At 37.3% G+C, this 16,864-nt stretch overlaps 1 protein-coding gene across 2 annotated transcripts in view; it reads right to left on the bottom strand.

Annotated features, from left to right (window-relative positions):
* The window catches only part of LOC113044233 (speckle-type POZ protein), a 64,279-nt gene that overhangs the window by 1,863 nt on the left and 45,552 nt on the right, over positions 1–16,864 (bottom strand). For both annotated transcript variants that reach the window (XM_026204019.1, XM_026204029.1), the window contains 5 exons: positions 15,732–15,859; positions 8,141–8,318; positions 6,775–6,830; positions 3,370–3,492; positions 2,864–3,006 (listed from right to left, as the gene is read on the bottom strand). In XM_026204019.1, the coding sequence (XP_026059804.1) occupies positions 2,864–3,006; positions 3,370–3,492; positions 6,775–6,830; positions 8,141–8,318; positions 15,732–15,859 (628 nt within the window). The remainder of the gene's footprint in view (positions 1–2,863; positions 3,007–3,369; positions 3,493–6,774; positions 6,831–8,140; positions 8,319–15,731; positions 15,860–16,864) is intronic.

Here is a 16,864-nt window from a genome sequence, read left to right on the forward strand (position 1 = left end):
ATATATATATATATATATATATATATATATATATATATATATATATATATATATATATATATATATTAGTGCTGTCAAAATTAGCGCGTTAACGCATTCGATTAATTTGAAATATTTAACGCGTTAAAAAAAAATAACGCAATTAACGCGGTTGCAGTTTTTTTTTATTTCCAGTTGTGGCCTATGTGTGTTCAACGTGCAAAGAAATATGGATAAGACCAAGGAAGGACTTTTAGACGGAAAGTTTCAGTATAAAACTCTGCCGGATTACTCTTCAGTCTGCCACAAGAAACATTACTCTTCATTTAGTCTGCCACAAGAAACAGCAACATCAAAATCATGAACTCAAATGTCATTGTTTAAAAAACAAAAACAAAAAAAACAATGACTGTAACAGTGCGTAAATCAGACCTTTCTGTAACGCTAACGTTAATAAGCTTAAACGAAAATAACAAAATAATTGTGTAGCGGAGTATTTTTTGTACACAGTGCCGCGAACTGTCAATCACTCCTGTACGCGTGCATCACTCGCAGCTGCAGCAACTTGCGCTCTCTCTCTTCATCAAGCTTTAAAACAAAAAGGGGACAAAAAGATCATATTGTCTTTGTGCATAGGCTATAGATTAATTAGATAAATTAATATCTAAATTTGTGCCTTGCCGTCTACGGTATTTTTTTAGAACTTAGAAAAAAGATGCTGCAGCCAATGAACAGCCAGCGGGGGCTGCAGGACGACTCAACCTCCGAAGACAGTTTTTAATGTTTATCAGACAATAAATACTCAAGATTTTGCTTTAGTATAACTCACAACGAGTTTCACACACCTTCTCCGGCCACGTTGAGTTGTTGACACTTAACAGTGGGAAAAGCGACACATGCGCTATTCACTTGTATAACTTAAGGGTGAATGGGTAATGTAGTTTCTGCTCTGGGTGGGATGAATTAGGAAGCTTGCATTGTGAAGGGCGCTCTGAAAATCGGCAGTGCAGGTAAAAGGTTAAAACCTCTATTAAAACAGATGTCCAAATGAGCGTACCGGTACGCTACAAGCACGTTCTGGGCGCACGGAGAGGTGGCGGTACGCTCAAGAGCTATATTTGGAAGTGGCGGTACTGAGTACTGGTGCGTACAGGCCCACTTAAAGCACTGGCAATGACTATACTTTGGAATTTTTTTGCAGTCCACTTAGAATTCAACATGGAAATAATTTTAGTTTTTTATTGGCATTGATTGTTTTGAAATTCAAATGGTACTTACATGCCTGTGTTTTTATTTCTTTAATAAATATGGCTTTCAAGCCAACAGTTAATTTGGAGGATATTGATGGTTTATTGCAGGTATGTTGTTTACATGAGAAAATCTGTGTTACAAGTTAAACAAAAATTCCAATAAACAATCATATTTTGAATTTAAATAGTTTCTTTGTCTTGAGTTTACATTAATTATTTACATTTTACATTTACATATCCAAAAAGTTTCAGTCTTTTAATTGCGATTAATTTTAAAAAATTGTGCGATTAATTAGTTAATTTTTTTTTTATCGATTGACAGCACTAATATATAGGGGTGCTCCGATCACGATCGGCCGATCGTTAATGCGCATCTCATCAGTAAAGCCGGTTCTCTAATCAGCGGTTAATTCCATCAGGTGCGTGATTTCACATAGAGCAGCTGTTACTACACAGAGCCGTTGTTAACTGAGAAGATGGGCCAATAAACGCTGAAAATTAACGTGATTTGCCCATCTTCTCTATTAACAACGGCTCTGTGTAGTAACAGCTGCTCTATGTGAAATCACGCACCTGATGGAATTAATCGCTGATTAGAAAACCGGCTTTACTGATGAGATACGCATAACGATCGGCCGATCGTGATCGGAGCACCTCTACTAATATATATATATATATATATATATATATATATATATATATATATATTTTTATACTTAATCTTGGTATTTTATATATATATATATATATATATATATATATATATATATATATATATATATATATATATATATATATATATATATATATATATATATATATAAACTACCAAGATTAAGCACTGTATGAAATGTCTTTTATGGAACCAAAATCTTGTGTGCTGTATGTTTGACAGGATTTCATTTAAATTAAAAAGTTGACACACATTTGACGTGGAACTGAAAAACAATCAGATCATAAGAGTCATATGTTCTGGACTACAATGGCCATGATGCATGTTTGCTACCGTGTTCAAAAACCAAGGACAACTCCATAGAAAACTTCTCTATTTTCACTGTATTGTTTTGACTTTATTAATTAGTAAAAATGTCTCTCTTTTTTTCTGAGCGTTGGGGATGCTCCCACTAGCAGTCAATGTCCTGTGATGGCTGGACAGAGCCCGGCGCTGTGGGAAAACTCCTATGTGCATCAGTAAAACCATTTGAGAAGAGAAAGACGAGCACATAAACCAATAACATAAGCAGCAAAAATGAGTGCAGGAAAAGAAGGGCAGAGAGGACGAATCAGTTTGGGAGGGGGTGCTGGTGTGCACGTTTATTTTCTGTGTTGCCCGTGTTATTGATCTCCCCTCCGTCTCTGCTGTTGTTGAGGCGGTGGGTGTTTTGTAAAGAGATGGGGAAAGAGAGAGCTGAAATGAGATGGCCACAGTCCAGTTTCACGCCAGCCAAGTTACTGCCATCCCCCAAATGAACTCAAAATTACACCGTCCAAATAAAGCTGCTGCAAAGAGAGACTGAACAAGCTAGTAAAATAAAAAAATCTATCTATTGCATTTTTATCATTTCATTATTTTTTTTTATATTTGTTTTTGTGGTGTGGCAAGTGAAATCTGGACTCCTAGCCTGACCACTCACTAGTTGATGAAGTCGACAGCCTGTGTCTTCAGCTGGTCAGCGCTGTGCAGGTCGGCCAAGATCAGAATCTCTGCTGCGTTTTCCACAGACAGACTGGTGCACAACGCATCTTCACACATCACCTTCAGCCGCTCCAGAGCATACTAAAGACAGAGAGATTGCACTTCAGTAAAAAAGTGTGTCTGTGAGCTTGTGTTGTCAAAACAAAGCAGATGTTGAACTGCTGTTGGCAGATACTGGCTCCGTTTTAAAATAAGATTAGCATGTTTTGCTAGCTGCTGAAGCTTACGACACATGTACATTCTGGTCTGCCAAGAAAACTAATGTGATGTGAATGCAATAGTGTGAAGACAAAAATATATGTAGTCAATTAAATGTCAAATATTTTGAGATAAAAAAAATACATTATATATACACACACACATTTTTGTTGTTAGATGAGAAGAGGAAATGCTGTTTGGCTTGTATTCAGCTGAACGTGGTGCTTGTGTGCGAGCATTACTCACCTTGTCAGCAGCAGCGAGCAGGTCATCAGCCATCTTGTCCAGGTTGGGTGCTTTGCCAGTGTAGATGAAGAACATCATCTCTTTAAAGACCTCAGCCTCCACGTCATTTATCTCCACTCGGTTCTAGACAACAGATCACATCAGAACCCAGTCAATCACACAGTCAGTCTCACAGAACGTCAGGTCAGACTCCTCAACTTCCACAGACAGCAATGTTTTATGTTTGGAACTTGATGGACGAACCCAAAGTGAAGTATTATTATTATTAGACAAAGTCAACTGACTGTGCTTTTGGAGGGTTAAAATAGGGTATAATTAGAAATGATGCCGTTCAGGTTGTTGAATTTGCTGTAAATCATGACGTAATCGTAATAGTCTGGCCGTTCCTCTCATGAGCTCCTACGGTGTCCCTTGAACACCCTACACCAAATTCACCCAACCGCTGACCTCCACCGTGTAAGAGCATATGCACACACAAAAGGACAGAGTCACTCAAAAAAAGCTAATTAATGTCTAGCTCAGAAAGACTCATTCTTTTTTTGTTCCTGCCCTGATCAGCGTTCCAGAATGACGGCTGTGAGAGTTTCTCTCTTGTGCCCAAGGCTGCCGGAGCACAAGCGCTTTGTTGATTGTCGTGCTGGTAACAAAGGCTTTTCCGTCCCGGCCCGTCCATCACAGCTAAACCAATTAATCCAGCAACGGTTAGGAACTCCAACCCACCCACAGACACAGAAACACAGCAAGGTCAAATGAAAAAGTTCACTCAAAAGCAAACAGAACTATTTATTAAAGGCTATTACAGAAAATAAAAGTCTGTGTAGCCTGAAGTCACAGGCTTTCTGCACACTTTTAACAAAGTTTTACCTCCCTCCCCCTGCAGACTGCAGTTTTTGCCCTTTAGTTTCAATATGAGTACCATCATAAAGACTAGCAACACATTTACCTGGGTGAAGCTGAAGAGTCACTAAGAACATTCAGGTTTGTGGTGATGCTTTTGTTTATTCAAATCTGTGACCCACAATACACAGGTACAGGTTTCCAAACATGAAAACTCGCCAACTCTTTAGATTGAGGAACACTATACACTAGTTGCTTATAAGCATGCATTTTACAAGCATATCGGCTGTTTGTTAGTACTTATAAAACACATATTAATGCCTTATTCTGCATGAACATGGTCTAGATCCCTTAACCCTACCCCATACCTAAACCTAACTACTACAACTACATATCTTACTATCAATAAGCAGCAAATTAGGAGTTTATTCAGGGAAAGCTATTAGTTAATAGTGAAAGTGTGTTCAATCATTTAAAGTATTACTGAAGATGCACTCATTATCATATAATTCCAAACATTACCATCCAAGTCCGTAAGATTTTAAGGTATTCATTATTTTATTTAATGTTCAATTGATCGACAGCGACAGTTAACATTTATAATGTTGCAAAATATTCTATTTCAAATAAACGGCACTTTTAAACTTTCTATTCAAAGAATCCGCCAAAAATATCAGTTTCAATTAAATATTAAGCAGCACAACTGATTTCAACATTAATACTTATAAGAAATGTGCACCAAATCATCATCATAGATTTTACTGACCTCTAACTTTCAAACAGTGGTGTATTTGTCTTCTGTGGAACACAAAAAGAAGAAGGTATTTTTTTTGGGGGGGGGTCCGTATAATAAAAGTCAAAGGTGTTCGGTCCTCAGTGATTTTCACTGTATGGACAAAACTGTCCTTTTGACATGATGTCTGCTATGGAGGCATTACAAGAGATGAGTTTTCTCGGTACCTATATATATATGTGTGTGTGTGTGTGTGTGTGTGTGTGTGTGTGTGTGTGTGTAACAGGCTCATCTGTTTACTCCTTCTCTCTGATCAGGCATTTCCTCTCAATTCTCTTTAGATTTTCTCAATTGGACCATCAAATCAATCAATATTCTACACACATCACAGCCAAATAACTGAGACCCATCCATCATCTAAGCCTGACAAACACACACACACACACACACACACACGTGCAGTGACACGTACATGTGGCCACACTCGCTTTAACACGTGCCTTCACACAAACTGAGCCCCAGATCCCATCATTTATCTATTAAGCACACACTCTCTCTCTCTCAACACTAAACTCAGCCTCACACATTTGCATGGATCTTCACAAAGCTAATAAGCCACACAAGTAAAAGGAACAACAGGAAATCTCACTGCTCCACAAACCCCAAATGCAAGCACATCCTGTCCCAAAAAACGGTGCATGATGAAACTCTGGGAAAGTGGGGATACGACAGGAAGAGAGAGACAGAGGAATACCGAATCAGCAGATGGTGAAGCATGGGACTATCATTGATGATGATAAGAGGAACAACAGGAAGTGTGTTAGGGGAAGTGTAAGGGGCAAGCAGTGTCATTTTAGTATAATTCGTATAATATTGGAGTTCTTAATATTTTGAAGTAGCTTTAATTTTTCCTTTTTTATAATATGTACTTTTGGATCTAAATAATTTAAAATTTCAGTTCAATTATTGATTTATTTTTAATACATTTTATTATTTCAAACTTATTTTTAGTTAGTTCAATGCAGCATTTTCGATTAACTTTTTTAAATCTAATATTTGCATTGTATTATTTAATCTTTATTTGAATTAAAAACTATTTTAATAGTTTTAACAATTGTAATTACCTATAACAACATTGCTGCAAAAAAAAAAAAAAAAAAAAAAAAAATTATATATATATATTAGAGTTCATTACTTGGATAACATTACAAAAAATGAATGTCAAATTAAATAAATGACTTGAAACATTTCACTAATTGCAAGTGTTAACTTTTACAGTCCTAAAAATAACATACTGTCTTCATTTAAACAGACATGGGTTACCCTCTCGATTTACACACGCAATCTTTAACACCTCTCTGAACAAACTCCACTGCTCTGATTATATACCAGGCCTAACACAACTGCCATATTAAAAAGCCATACAAGAAAAATGGCACATAGTGATTTATGATCGGCTATTGAAAACAAGCAGGAAGATGGTACAGTTGAGCAATTCTGTAAATGCAGAGGTATTAGACCAAACGCACAGCTGGACTGAGAGTTAGTCCACTGACAGGTAGGATGGATTTGAGTGCTGCTGGGAGATAGCTAATATACTTAGAAACACATAAACACTGCAGAAATGAGACGTCAGGAAAACACTTGCATGAAAAACATCGAGCTGTGCGTGAACATAAGTGTGAGGGCCTCTGTGATTGTGATGGTCTAAACCATCACATGAGATGGGATGGGATGGGGATGGGACTTGCATCGCTGCTTTTGAAGTATAATGAGACAAAATGTGAGATAGAAGTGAAGGTGCGATTAAAATAAAAATAAAGAAACAGGCTCACCTTTTTACTCTCCTCCATCTCGTGTTCAAACATAGCACTGAATACTGGAGAGCGTGCTGTGAAAGAGAAAGAGAAAGATTTAATAAACAACAAAAATGTCTGAAAAAAACAAATCTGGTAATTATAATAGTGTGTAACACTTTTTCAGCAGCCTCGATTCCCCAAGTATTTTTCCCATTCATGTTCTCCAAAGGCAATTTCAAAATGTTCTTCGAAAAAGAGTTCATGCCATGAATCAACGCAACAAGCTCCGTGATGAATCACATCATCACAAACTTTGATATGAAGCAAAAAAACAACTATAAAAACCTGAAAAAAGCTACAATACTGTCAATTCTTTTATAAGGAAAAGTACTGCTTTCATGAAGCTTGGCAAATGATGTAATCAATTCGGTTTATTTGTAAAGTGCTTTTTTGTTCAATCTTATGAAGGGATGGTGAACAAAGATTCAGAGGAAACGTTTCAGCGATCAACATCAAAAACAAAGCATCTAACAGTTGTTCCTCAGACAACGTGTGCCTTGGTGCAATTGGCGATCCATTTGTCTGATTAACCTCAGACCTCACACTCTCTGTCAGTCAGTCAGAATATGGAGTCAGATCTGTCTAGGGCAACTTTAACTCGTTTTAAAGGAGTGTGTGAAGTCCCTCACACACACACACACAGTCTAATAATCACAGCTCAGACACCAGCCGATCAGCTCCATCTCCACAGCGATTAATGAGCACTCCCAGGTACAGGCAGATAACGAGGAATCCCGCCTCACCGTGAGCGACAGCGGGACAGAGAGAGAGAGAACAGCTTCTCAAACCTAAAAAAATCTGCCCTCTCAGGCAGTACACATCACTAGGAAAGGATTTGTATGTTAACTAACATCATGTCTAAGATACCTCTGTCTGGTCGATTACTGAGGAAAGCACAGATGCTTCTTTCGCTGCCTATGATATCCCACAATCCTGCGTGTGTGGGGCGCTAGTTTTATGTCTGACAGAACTCACTGCTGAGTTCACTTCTCACTGTTGAAAACACATTTACATTTTCAACTTATGATTCATTTTTAACAAGATATCGGCACTGCATTAAATATTGACTTGGTTATCTCTAAAGCTCTGGTGGCTTTAGACTAAAGAGCTGTCTGCTAAGTGACTGACTGACTGAGCAATAAGACCGCTGTCTTTGGTTTTGAACACAGACACCGAGAAAGAAAACGAAGGGAGATTTATTTAGTGACACGATTTCAACAACTTAATAATAAACTTGCTAATGACATTTTTTTATGTTCATTTGTTGTGATTTTTTTGTAATATGTGAATCTCAAAAAAAAAAAAAAAAATGCATGCAAGTGTGTGTGTTTCCCACTTTTACCTGCCAGTATGGCTTTGTGTGCCTGAAACTCCTGACCGGCGACACACAGCGAGCAGTCCGTGAATCTGGAATGTTCCCACAGTCCTCCGAGTTCATCTGCCAGCCGGCAGTCAGGAACCTTCACCATGTTCATGGTGTTCTGACCCGAGATGTTCACCGAGTCCTGCACCACACTCACCTAACACAACACAAGCAAATCCAAATCAGTGCTGTGCATCAGAAATTCTGACAAGTAAATGTTGAGTAAATAATAATGAAAGCACTCAGCAAACATATAATTACATAAATTATGGATCAAATCTTCTATTAGACACCCTGCTTATGGTAATGGCCATCAAAACACACACACACACACACACATAAGCCAACCAAACTTTAAAGACAGGACATCCTTGTGTACAGGGTTAACTTTTATGTTTATTTTAATGACTCATTTAAGGACATCCATATGTGATCCAATATGGTAGATCTTGATCACGGTGGCTCAGGGGGGACACTGCAACGACTGTTCAACAAGGGCAGCCGTCTAGTTATCTCTTAATTTACACAAATTGCCTCAATTTGTTACTGGTCTGTGTGTGTAAGCGTGTGTATGTGTGTGTGGCGGGCCACCATGCTGACTTAGCCACCTGTTCCCGCAGACATAAGTAGGTTCATTTATCTCACTCCAGGAGTCACACACACATGCTGAAATGCCACAGGCTCTCACACCAAGTTAACTGCCATGTAAGGCACATTTCTTTAATGAGAAAAACCTGTGAACCCGTCTACAGCATCATAAGACAAGTACCCAATGTTCATTTCTAATCTGAAAAGTCTGTTAATGTAATGCAGGAAAACTGTACATTTCTCTGCAAAGTGATCTCAAAAAATGCTCAAAGGTGAAGAGTGTGAGGTAAAATCAGAGATTATAAGTCGACAAGAGTGAAATGACAAACGAAAATTGAAAGGGACTGAGAATGAGATGGATAGAGATGGAGGAGAGCGAGTATGACACACAAGTAGAGGGTAAAAGAGCACCACAAACAGGAAATTAAAATGTCAAGGACCCTTGTATGTTCTTAATGGAGGAGCAGACTTTCCCCTAAAGGAAAACCAAAAAAGACAGCAGAGGAGAAGGAGAGGGACAAACAAGGAAAGAGGACGAGAAAACGAGCAAGATGAAGACAGGTTTGGGAGCAAAAAAAACATAACTATTTCCTGTTCACCGTTCCTGCTGTACATAAAGCTAAAACTAACAAGCTGTTATGGGCATCACAACACATCAATTCTACCCTAAACACTGCAATACCAGCAAAACAACAGAAACAACCACCAAAACACCTGCACTAACACCACAAACAACATCATAAACCACTATTAAAACTACTGAACTAAAGTCACACCAGGAGAGAAAAAAAAGTCTACTAAGCAGCATTCATAGAGCTTCAAGCTAGAATAAAATAAAAATAAAGAACAAAAGACACAGACAGATGAGCCAACCTTTTTTTTTTTTTTTTTACATTTACAGACCTGTTGAATACAGATGGTTCTGCCTAATGAGATTTCATTACTATTATTTATATATATATACACAGTACAGACCAAAAGTTCGGAAACATTACTATTTTTAATGTTTTTGAAAGAAGTTTCTTCTGCTCATCAAGCCTGCATTTATTTGATCAAAAATACAGAAAAAAATGTAATATTGTGATATATTATTACAATTTAAAATATATATTTTTTTAAATGTATTATACTTTAAACTTTTGGTCTGTACTTTGTGTGTGTATATATATATTAAAAAAAACATTTTTATATTTCAAACTAACACAAAACATGATCAAAAAGGCCTCATGACATGATAAAGTTGTAATATCATGATTCATAAATCATATGGCCCGAGTGTTATTATTGAAGATTAAAGAGTTAAATATTATTGAAGATATTTATAGAGAAAATGAATAGGAAATATATGTCCTAAGGCTGGTGAATAAGTGACAGGGATTCTGTCTATCTGTCGGTCTACAATCACAAGACTTCATCTTCAGCCTTAGAAATAGGATCACTTCTTTAAAGTCAAGCTCATCAGTTTAATGAGCAGCTCTGTGCTGTCTGGACTCAAGTATGACTGAACTGTTTACTGTGTGTAAATCTAAACACAGAAACTAATGAGGGAGGAGGGTGTAAATGAGTGTGGGTACGCTGAAGTTGATTAATGAACCTGCGACACGCACTCAAACTCGCTGAGAGAAACCCATGTGTGGACATTCATCACTCACTCATTAGGGGCACACGAGACAGAAAGAGGAAGAGACGAGATGAAAAAACAAAAAAAGAGAAACAATAATTCCAGGTGACTTCCTTCATCTATAAATACACAGTGGCGGTCCTGACTACTCATGCTAATGCGCTTGTCCAGGTCCTAATGAATTCATTGATTAATCAAACCAAGCATTGCATCATTTACACACACTTTAATTAGAGAATTACCACACTGTATCTTCTCACTTCAAATCTTAATAACAACCACACCCCCACTGCACACCAATGAAAGAGACAATTATACTTGAATTACCTTAAACATTTCCCAAATAAAAAACACAACAGATACAATACAGATTTGAGTCCGTCTGTACATAGACAGACAGACAGATGTCTCTCAATCTATCAAAGCTATTATGTGTTTGTTTTGACAGTGGCCTAATATCAAGTAGTGTTATAAAAATAAAAATAAATCACATCAAATAAGCTAATTTGCTCATTAATGTAGCATTGCTGAATTTTCTATGCCATCTCATTTAGAGTTGTAACAAAATCAGCACACACTGATGCAGGTGTACACAGCTATTATAGTCTAGCAAATGTTATTAAAAACACGATTCCTTCCTTTCCATTTCTCTTGAAAACAAAATACAGCTGGACTATATATACATACAGCAGCGTGTGGAGGTAGAAATAGATCAGCTGGTAGAGACTCATACTGTCGTTTACCCAGAGTCCAGTCTTTTTTTTTTTATTATTGATACCAAGCAGAAAACAATAGCCTGCACTCTTACCTCTAAAAGTTTCATTGATTGTAATGGGAAGTGTGTTCTGAATGTCACTCCAGTCCCGGTTGATTACAGCTGCTGGGTAACAGTGCAACTGTGTAATTCCACCGGCATGCATTCAAAAATGCACTGCTACCTTGTGTAGTCAGACGTGGGTAAAGTACCCAAAAACTTTACTCAAGTAAAAGTAAAAGTACTTCTAGAAATATTTACTCAAGTAAAAGTAAAAGCCCTAGTCTTGAATAGTTACTTGAGTAAGAGTAAAAGAGTATCGGATAAAAAATCTACTCAAGTAGTTAGTTACTAGTTACTTTAGGTCATATATACTGAGCCTATTTTTATTTAGATATATAGATAAAATGTATGTATGTGTGTGTGTGTGTATATAAATGTATACATTTCATAAGCCTTTACTCCAATTTATGTAATTTACTATAAAACCATGTCTGTTTACCTAAGTAACAGATATAGGTGTCATGCCATAACATATTTTTAATACGACTGACTTTATATTAAATGTGAATTTAACATTGAAAGTTAATGTGATATAAATATTGCTACTAATCTTTCATTGTTCAGAAAGAGAGCAAATAACATTTACATTATTAAAGATAATTTTCACTGACAGTCTAGAGTCAATCACTCTCAGAAACTCCCATTAAAATCACTGAAACTGTTAACACTGTGAAACCAATATCTTAATTATAGATTCGTACACACATCTGCACTTTGTTGTTTCTGACGAGAGAATTCGCCAGAAAGAGGTATTCAGTCAGTGAGCAAGTGAAGGAAGCACCGGCATTTCAGCGATGACTCATCGGAACACCTCTGATTGGCCATTGCATTCAAAAGCTCAACAGAATCGTGTGTGATTGGTTATAATGCGCAGTTCTGTAAAAACGCGTCTGTCTCTGGCTCAGCGCCAGCAAGCGACCACAGATCTGAATTTAGCAGCTGATGATATGACTCGATGAACGTACTCACGCCGGTGTGATTGTATTAAAATTAATAAAATCTTAATCGGCTATTTTTGGTCTTTTGGAAGCTGCATTCAACTTGGTTCCCCTCTGTTATAAGTTACACGTAAAACAAACTAATGTCACAGTGGTATCGTGTACTGTAATCGAATGTAGCCCAAGTTATTAACGTTACCTGTTAAACAGTAGACAGCACACGCGGTGTTCATCTAATAAGGATCTCCATCGCAAGCAAATAATAGCCTTTGCAGATTTGCTTTCAGTTCAGTGCAGTTCCATAGCCCCGTTTTCAATGCTGCTGATGATCTTAAAAGTTACAACTCTGAGTGAACCGCTTCAGACCCTCAGCGTGTGCGGCAGGGAACTGAACAAATCATTCAAAATGATTCATGAACCAATTCACTCGTTTGCCAATTGGTTTGATCAAGCCTCTGAACAGAATTGACTGAAAAGAATGAATCATTCACGAATGGGCATCGCTCATTGCCCAGAGAAAAGTAGACGGCGCGTTTGGAATAAATTGAAGCATTTATAACATTTCTTGCGGTAAGATAATGTAACGAGAGGAACGTCGCCCAAAGTAACTAAGTAAAAGTACAGATTTTTCCCAAAAAATTTACTCAAGTAAGAGTAAAAGTACCCATCTTTAAATATACTCCGAAAAGTATTGGTTACCCCAATAAATTACTCAAGTAAATGTAACGAAGTAAATGTAACGAAGTAAATGTAACTCGTTACTACCCACCTCTGTGTGTAATATAGAAATCATATTGAGGTTAAATTTAAAGCAAAAATAACTATATCATGACATATCATTAGTTTGATATAAAATTACTTGGGATTTTGGTCAATGTCCAAAACTATCAGAAACGGTGCATATCATATCTGATGTCAAAACTATGTGTCCAATTTATTTCATTGCATCCTAAAAAAAAAAAAAAGAGAGAGAGAGCCTGACAAACAGAGAGGCAAGCAGCTGTGCGTTTGTGTCAGAGAGTTAGTGTTTATGCAGTCATTCTGTTTCAGACTACACATACGCTTTTACACGCATCATTTCCACTCAAGCTGTTCAAGTCTGGCCCTGATCGCAAACCCTTTTTCTCCTTCACCTGATCTTATTCCTCTCTTTCCCTCCTTCTGACACCAGCATCCACGCCTCATCTCACTGAACTGTCTGTGATTATGTATGCATGCGGGCTGACTCTTCTGTCGAGAGACCACCGACCTCATACATCCGTGAAAAGGGACTCCTGACTTTGAAAGCACCCTTTGTAGAGATGCAACAAGCACAACACTGAGGTAAAGACGAATGCATTTTGAGGTGTTTTCAGAAGATCGCAACGCATCAGTTTGTCACATATGTAATATGAATGTTTACAGTCAAACTTTCAAATGTTAAGTACTAACTCATTCAAATCCTCTTGCACTTTAATTAGGGTAACACGGTTTAGCACTTCTACCTGTCCCTCTGCTTCCCTCCATCACATCGCCGCTGAGCCCTCTGTGTTTTGAGGGTGAAGAGGAACAAAGCAGATGCTGAAGGTACAGAATCTTCATCTTAAAGTGAAAGTTCACTCAAAAAAAGAAAATTATCACCATTTCCTTACATTCATGTCACACTCAAACCTCTTTGGAACATACAGTGCAATGTAAAAGTCTGAGGCAACTCAAAATCAACAATATCAACACCGTTGTTGCTGCTTCATCTTTATTATTTTTTTCTTAACTCATATCAATAATTTATCCTTTTTTTTGTACTTATTGTATTATATTTGCTATTCAACTTTATTTTATATTGTTACTTCTTTATTTGTTTCCTTTTAGCTTTATGCCTAATAACATCTGGAAAATGAATTCATTGGAATCTACCAATAAAAAAAATGAACATTAAAAAAATCTTGAGGTGAAATTTTGAAGAAATGTACTTTCCTGTAATCACTCATTCTGATACAACTCCAAAGAATGGAGACTAAGGCTCTGAGCTTCAAAAAAGATGCTAGAGCAAAAGTATGAGGGTGAGTAAATAGTAAAAACTTTCATTTTTCAAGTAAACTACTCCAACTGGCTACCATTTCTAAACTTTTGTGTGTGTGTACATATATATCAGCAGCAGATGTTGCAGCCGTAGTGGATCTCAGAGATATCAGTGTGGCATATGGCTGCACTGAGTGAAAGATGGCTGCTGTCAGATGGAGAGAGTGAAGTGTAGAGCTCATTTATTTACTAGGAGCAATCTACCTGCTGGAGGATGGAGAGGTGAAGAAAGAGAAAGAAGAAAGAGAAAGCAAGTACAGGTGAAGGAGAGAGAATATAAAGAACAATATTAAAAAAAGAGAAATGGAATGAGAAAAGGAAAAGGTGGGTCGGACAAGAGAAAATTGCTACCAAAGTCAATGAATCATTAGCTAAAACTGACGAGTCATTAGTCTGATTTTTCAGCAATCTTTAAAATGCTGAGAAAAGAAACCAGAATTAGAATTAAATCCCTCCATCTCACCGGCCACAACAACACCAAGTATTTCACCTCTAATGGGACCCCTCTCCTTAAAACAAGAGAGAAAAAGAGAGCGAGAGAGAGGGAAAGGTATATTCAGGCCCTTATTTAAGGAGATAACACCTAAAAAAGAAAGTGCATAACAGAACACGGAGAAATAGAGAGAAACACCTCAAATGTAGGCAAAAAAAAAAATGAGAAAGGAAACTGAGTTAAGAATGGTGCAAGGAGGAAGGAAGGAGGAGGCAATGCTGAGAAATAATAATGAGACACAGGAAGAGAGCAGAGAGGAGGAAGAGGAGAGGAAAGGAAAGTTTGTCCATCTTGATTAGGATGTGTAAAACTACACATTTTCAAGACAAGCAGACTAATTAGTCTTAAGGAAACCTTGTATAAATAAGTTGATTTCAGGTTCACCTGACCCCTATCAGACAGGTTTCTTTGGGAGTGTTTACATAAAGCACTTTCTTCTGTTCTAAAACAGCTAGATGGAGCGCAGCCCAATATAACCAGGACCTTGAGACTTTTTTATCACTGTTTCTAACACATTATCTAAACAACCTTTTTAGCAGTATCCCAAAAAATAAAAAAAAAGTTACAAAAAGAAACGCGCTACAACTAAAAGCATCCGTCTGAATGTCTGTGACTATAGTGCAAATTCAACAGTGTATTCAAATATTTGTTTTATTTTATTTATTTATTTTAAAAACCTTCCCTACGCACACTACAATTCAAATCTTTGAGGTCAGTAAGATGATCAAAACTTTTATTTAGCATGGATGGATTAATGTCACTTTTGAACTACCTTCTGTTTTAACTTTTTGTTTATCAAAACTAAGACTAAAAACTAAGGTATTGGTTGCTTAAAAAATAATCACAGGAATGAATTATATATTAAAATAGATTAAAATAGAAAAAAGTTATTTGAAAATGTTATAATACTTCACAATACAAGTGTTTTAATGATCAAAAAAATGCAACCTGGCCGAGTATGAGACTAGAACTTACAGACTCCAAACTTTTGATAAGTATTACACCATAAACCTATGAAAAGAAGTGCAGCATATGATTGTTCGTGGATCACTGACCTCACAGAATAGTGTCAGTTTGTCATCAGGCAGCAGGCCGTTGGCCTCATCGAGGAGGAAGTCTCGCCTTATGAACTTCTTGAACCCCCAGTCTTTTCCTTGTACGAAGCGATACGCCCGCTGGCTCTCTGCACAAAAATAAAGAAATACAGCATATTGGCACAAAAATTGATTAGGTGGAAGGAATCGAAGGAACTTTCACCACAATGTAGAACAAGCACTAATTCAGTCAAGTATTAGAGTGAGGCAAAAACAATCTCTGCGAGACATCTCATACATAGACTAATCTGAATCCAAATACTCTTTTTAAGAGGCTTTTCTGCCTATCTGGCAAGGTCTATAATCTTGCTCTCCATCAATTTGTGCATTATAACCAGTCTGATTATTCTGTGATTTTTCACTCTCCTGCGGTTTCTCTCAAAGCAACTTAAACATCCTTGAATTCATTTGTTTTTTTTAGCTATTATGTCCAAACCTTCACTCCATCTAGACTGCAGATGTTTCAGCTGACCCGCAGGATCAGGTTCACATAAGCAATGCTGGAAGGTATTTAGAAAATATAATAAGAGAAGAGAAAAGAGATAAGAGATAAGGAGGAGAACAAGGGGAAGAGAAAGGAAGACGACGAAGATGAAAAGGTACAAGAATAAGAATTGAAGAATCTACAAGAGAAGGAAAAACAACAAGACAAGAAAGTGAAGAAACCAAAACAAAAAGAAGACAAAGGAACAAGAAGAGAAGGATAAAGAACAAAAAAGTAGATGCTGAATCCAGATGTGCCGGCCAAAATCTTACTGGAGGATTTCACCTTAGTCACTGCTTTCATACACAGAAGGGGAGAGAAGAGAAATGCATAACACAAAAAGTGAGGAAGAGCGAAAAAAAGGAGAGCTGAATAGATTCTATGTTGCACAGTGACAAGCCCACTCTATCAAGTGTGACAGCCTCTCTTCCTAAGCGTTACACTCGTTCTCCAGTGAAGCATCTTTCCTCTTTTCTCTGTCCGTCGAGTGCAGCTGAAGCTCAAGTCATTGCCGGTTAATCTGCTGCTGTTTGTTTGTGTGTGTGCAGGTGTGTGTACATGGTGTGAAATGGCTGTGTGTTCACAGCTCAACTGTGACAGTCAGACATAT

Source organism: Carassius auratus, chromosome 3 (genome assembly GCF_003368295.1).
Source record: "Carassius auratus strain Wakin chromosome 3, ASM336829v1, whole genome shotgun sequence".
Classification (NCBI taxonomy): domain Eukaryota; kingdom Metazoa; phylum Chordata; class Actinopteri; order Cypriniformes; family Cyprinidae; genus Carassius; species Carassius auratus.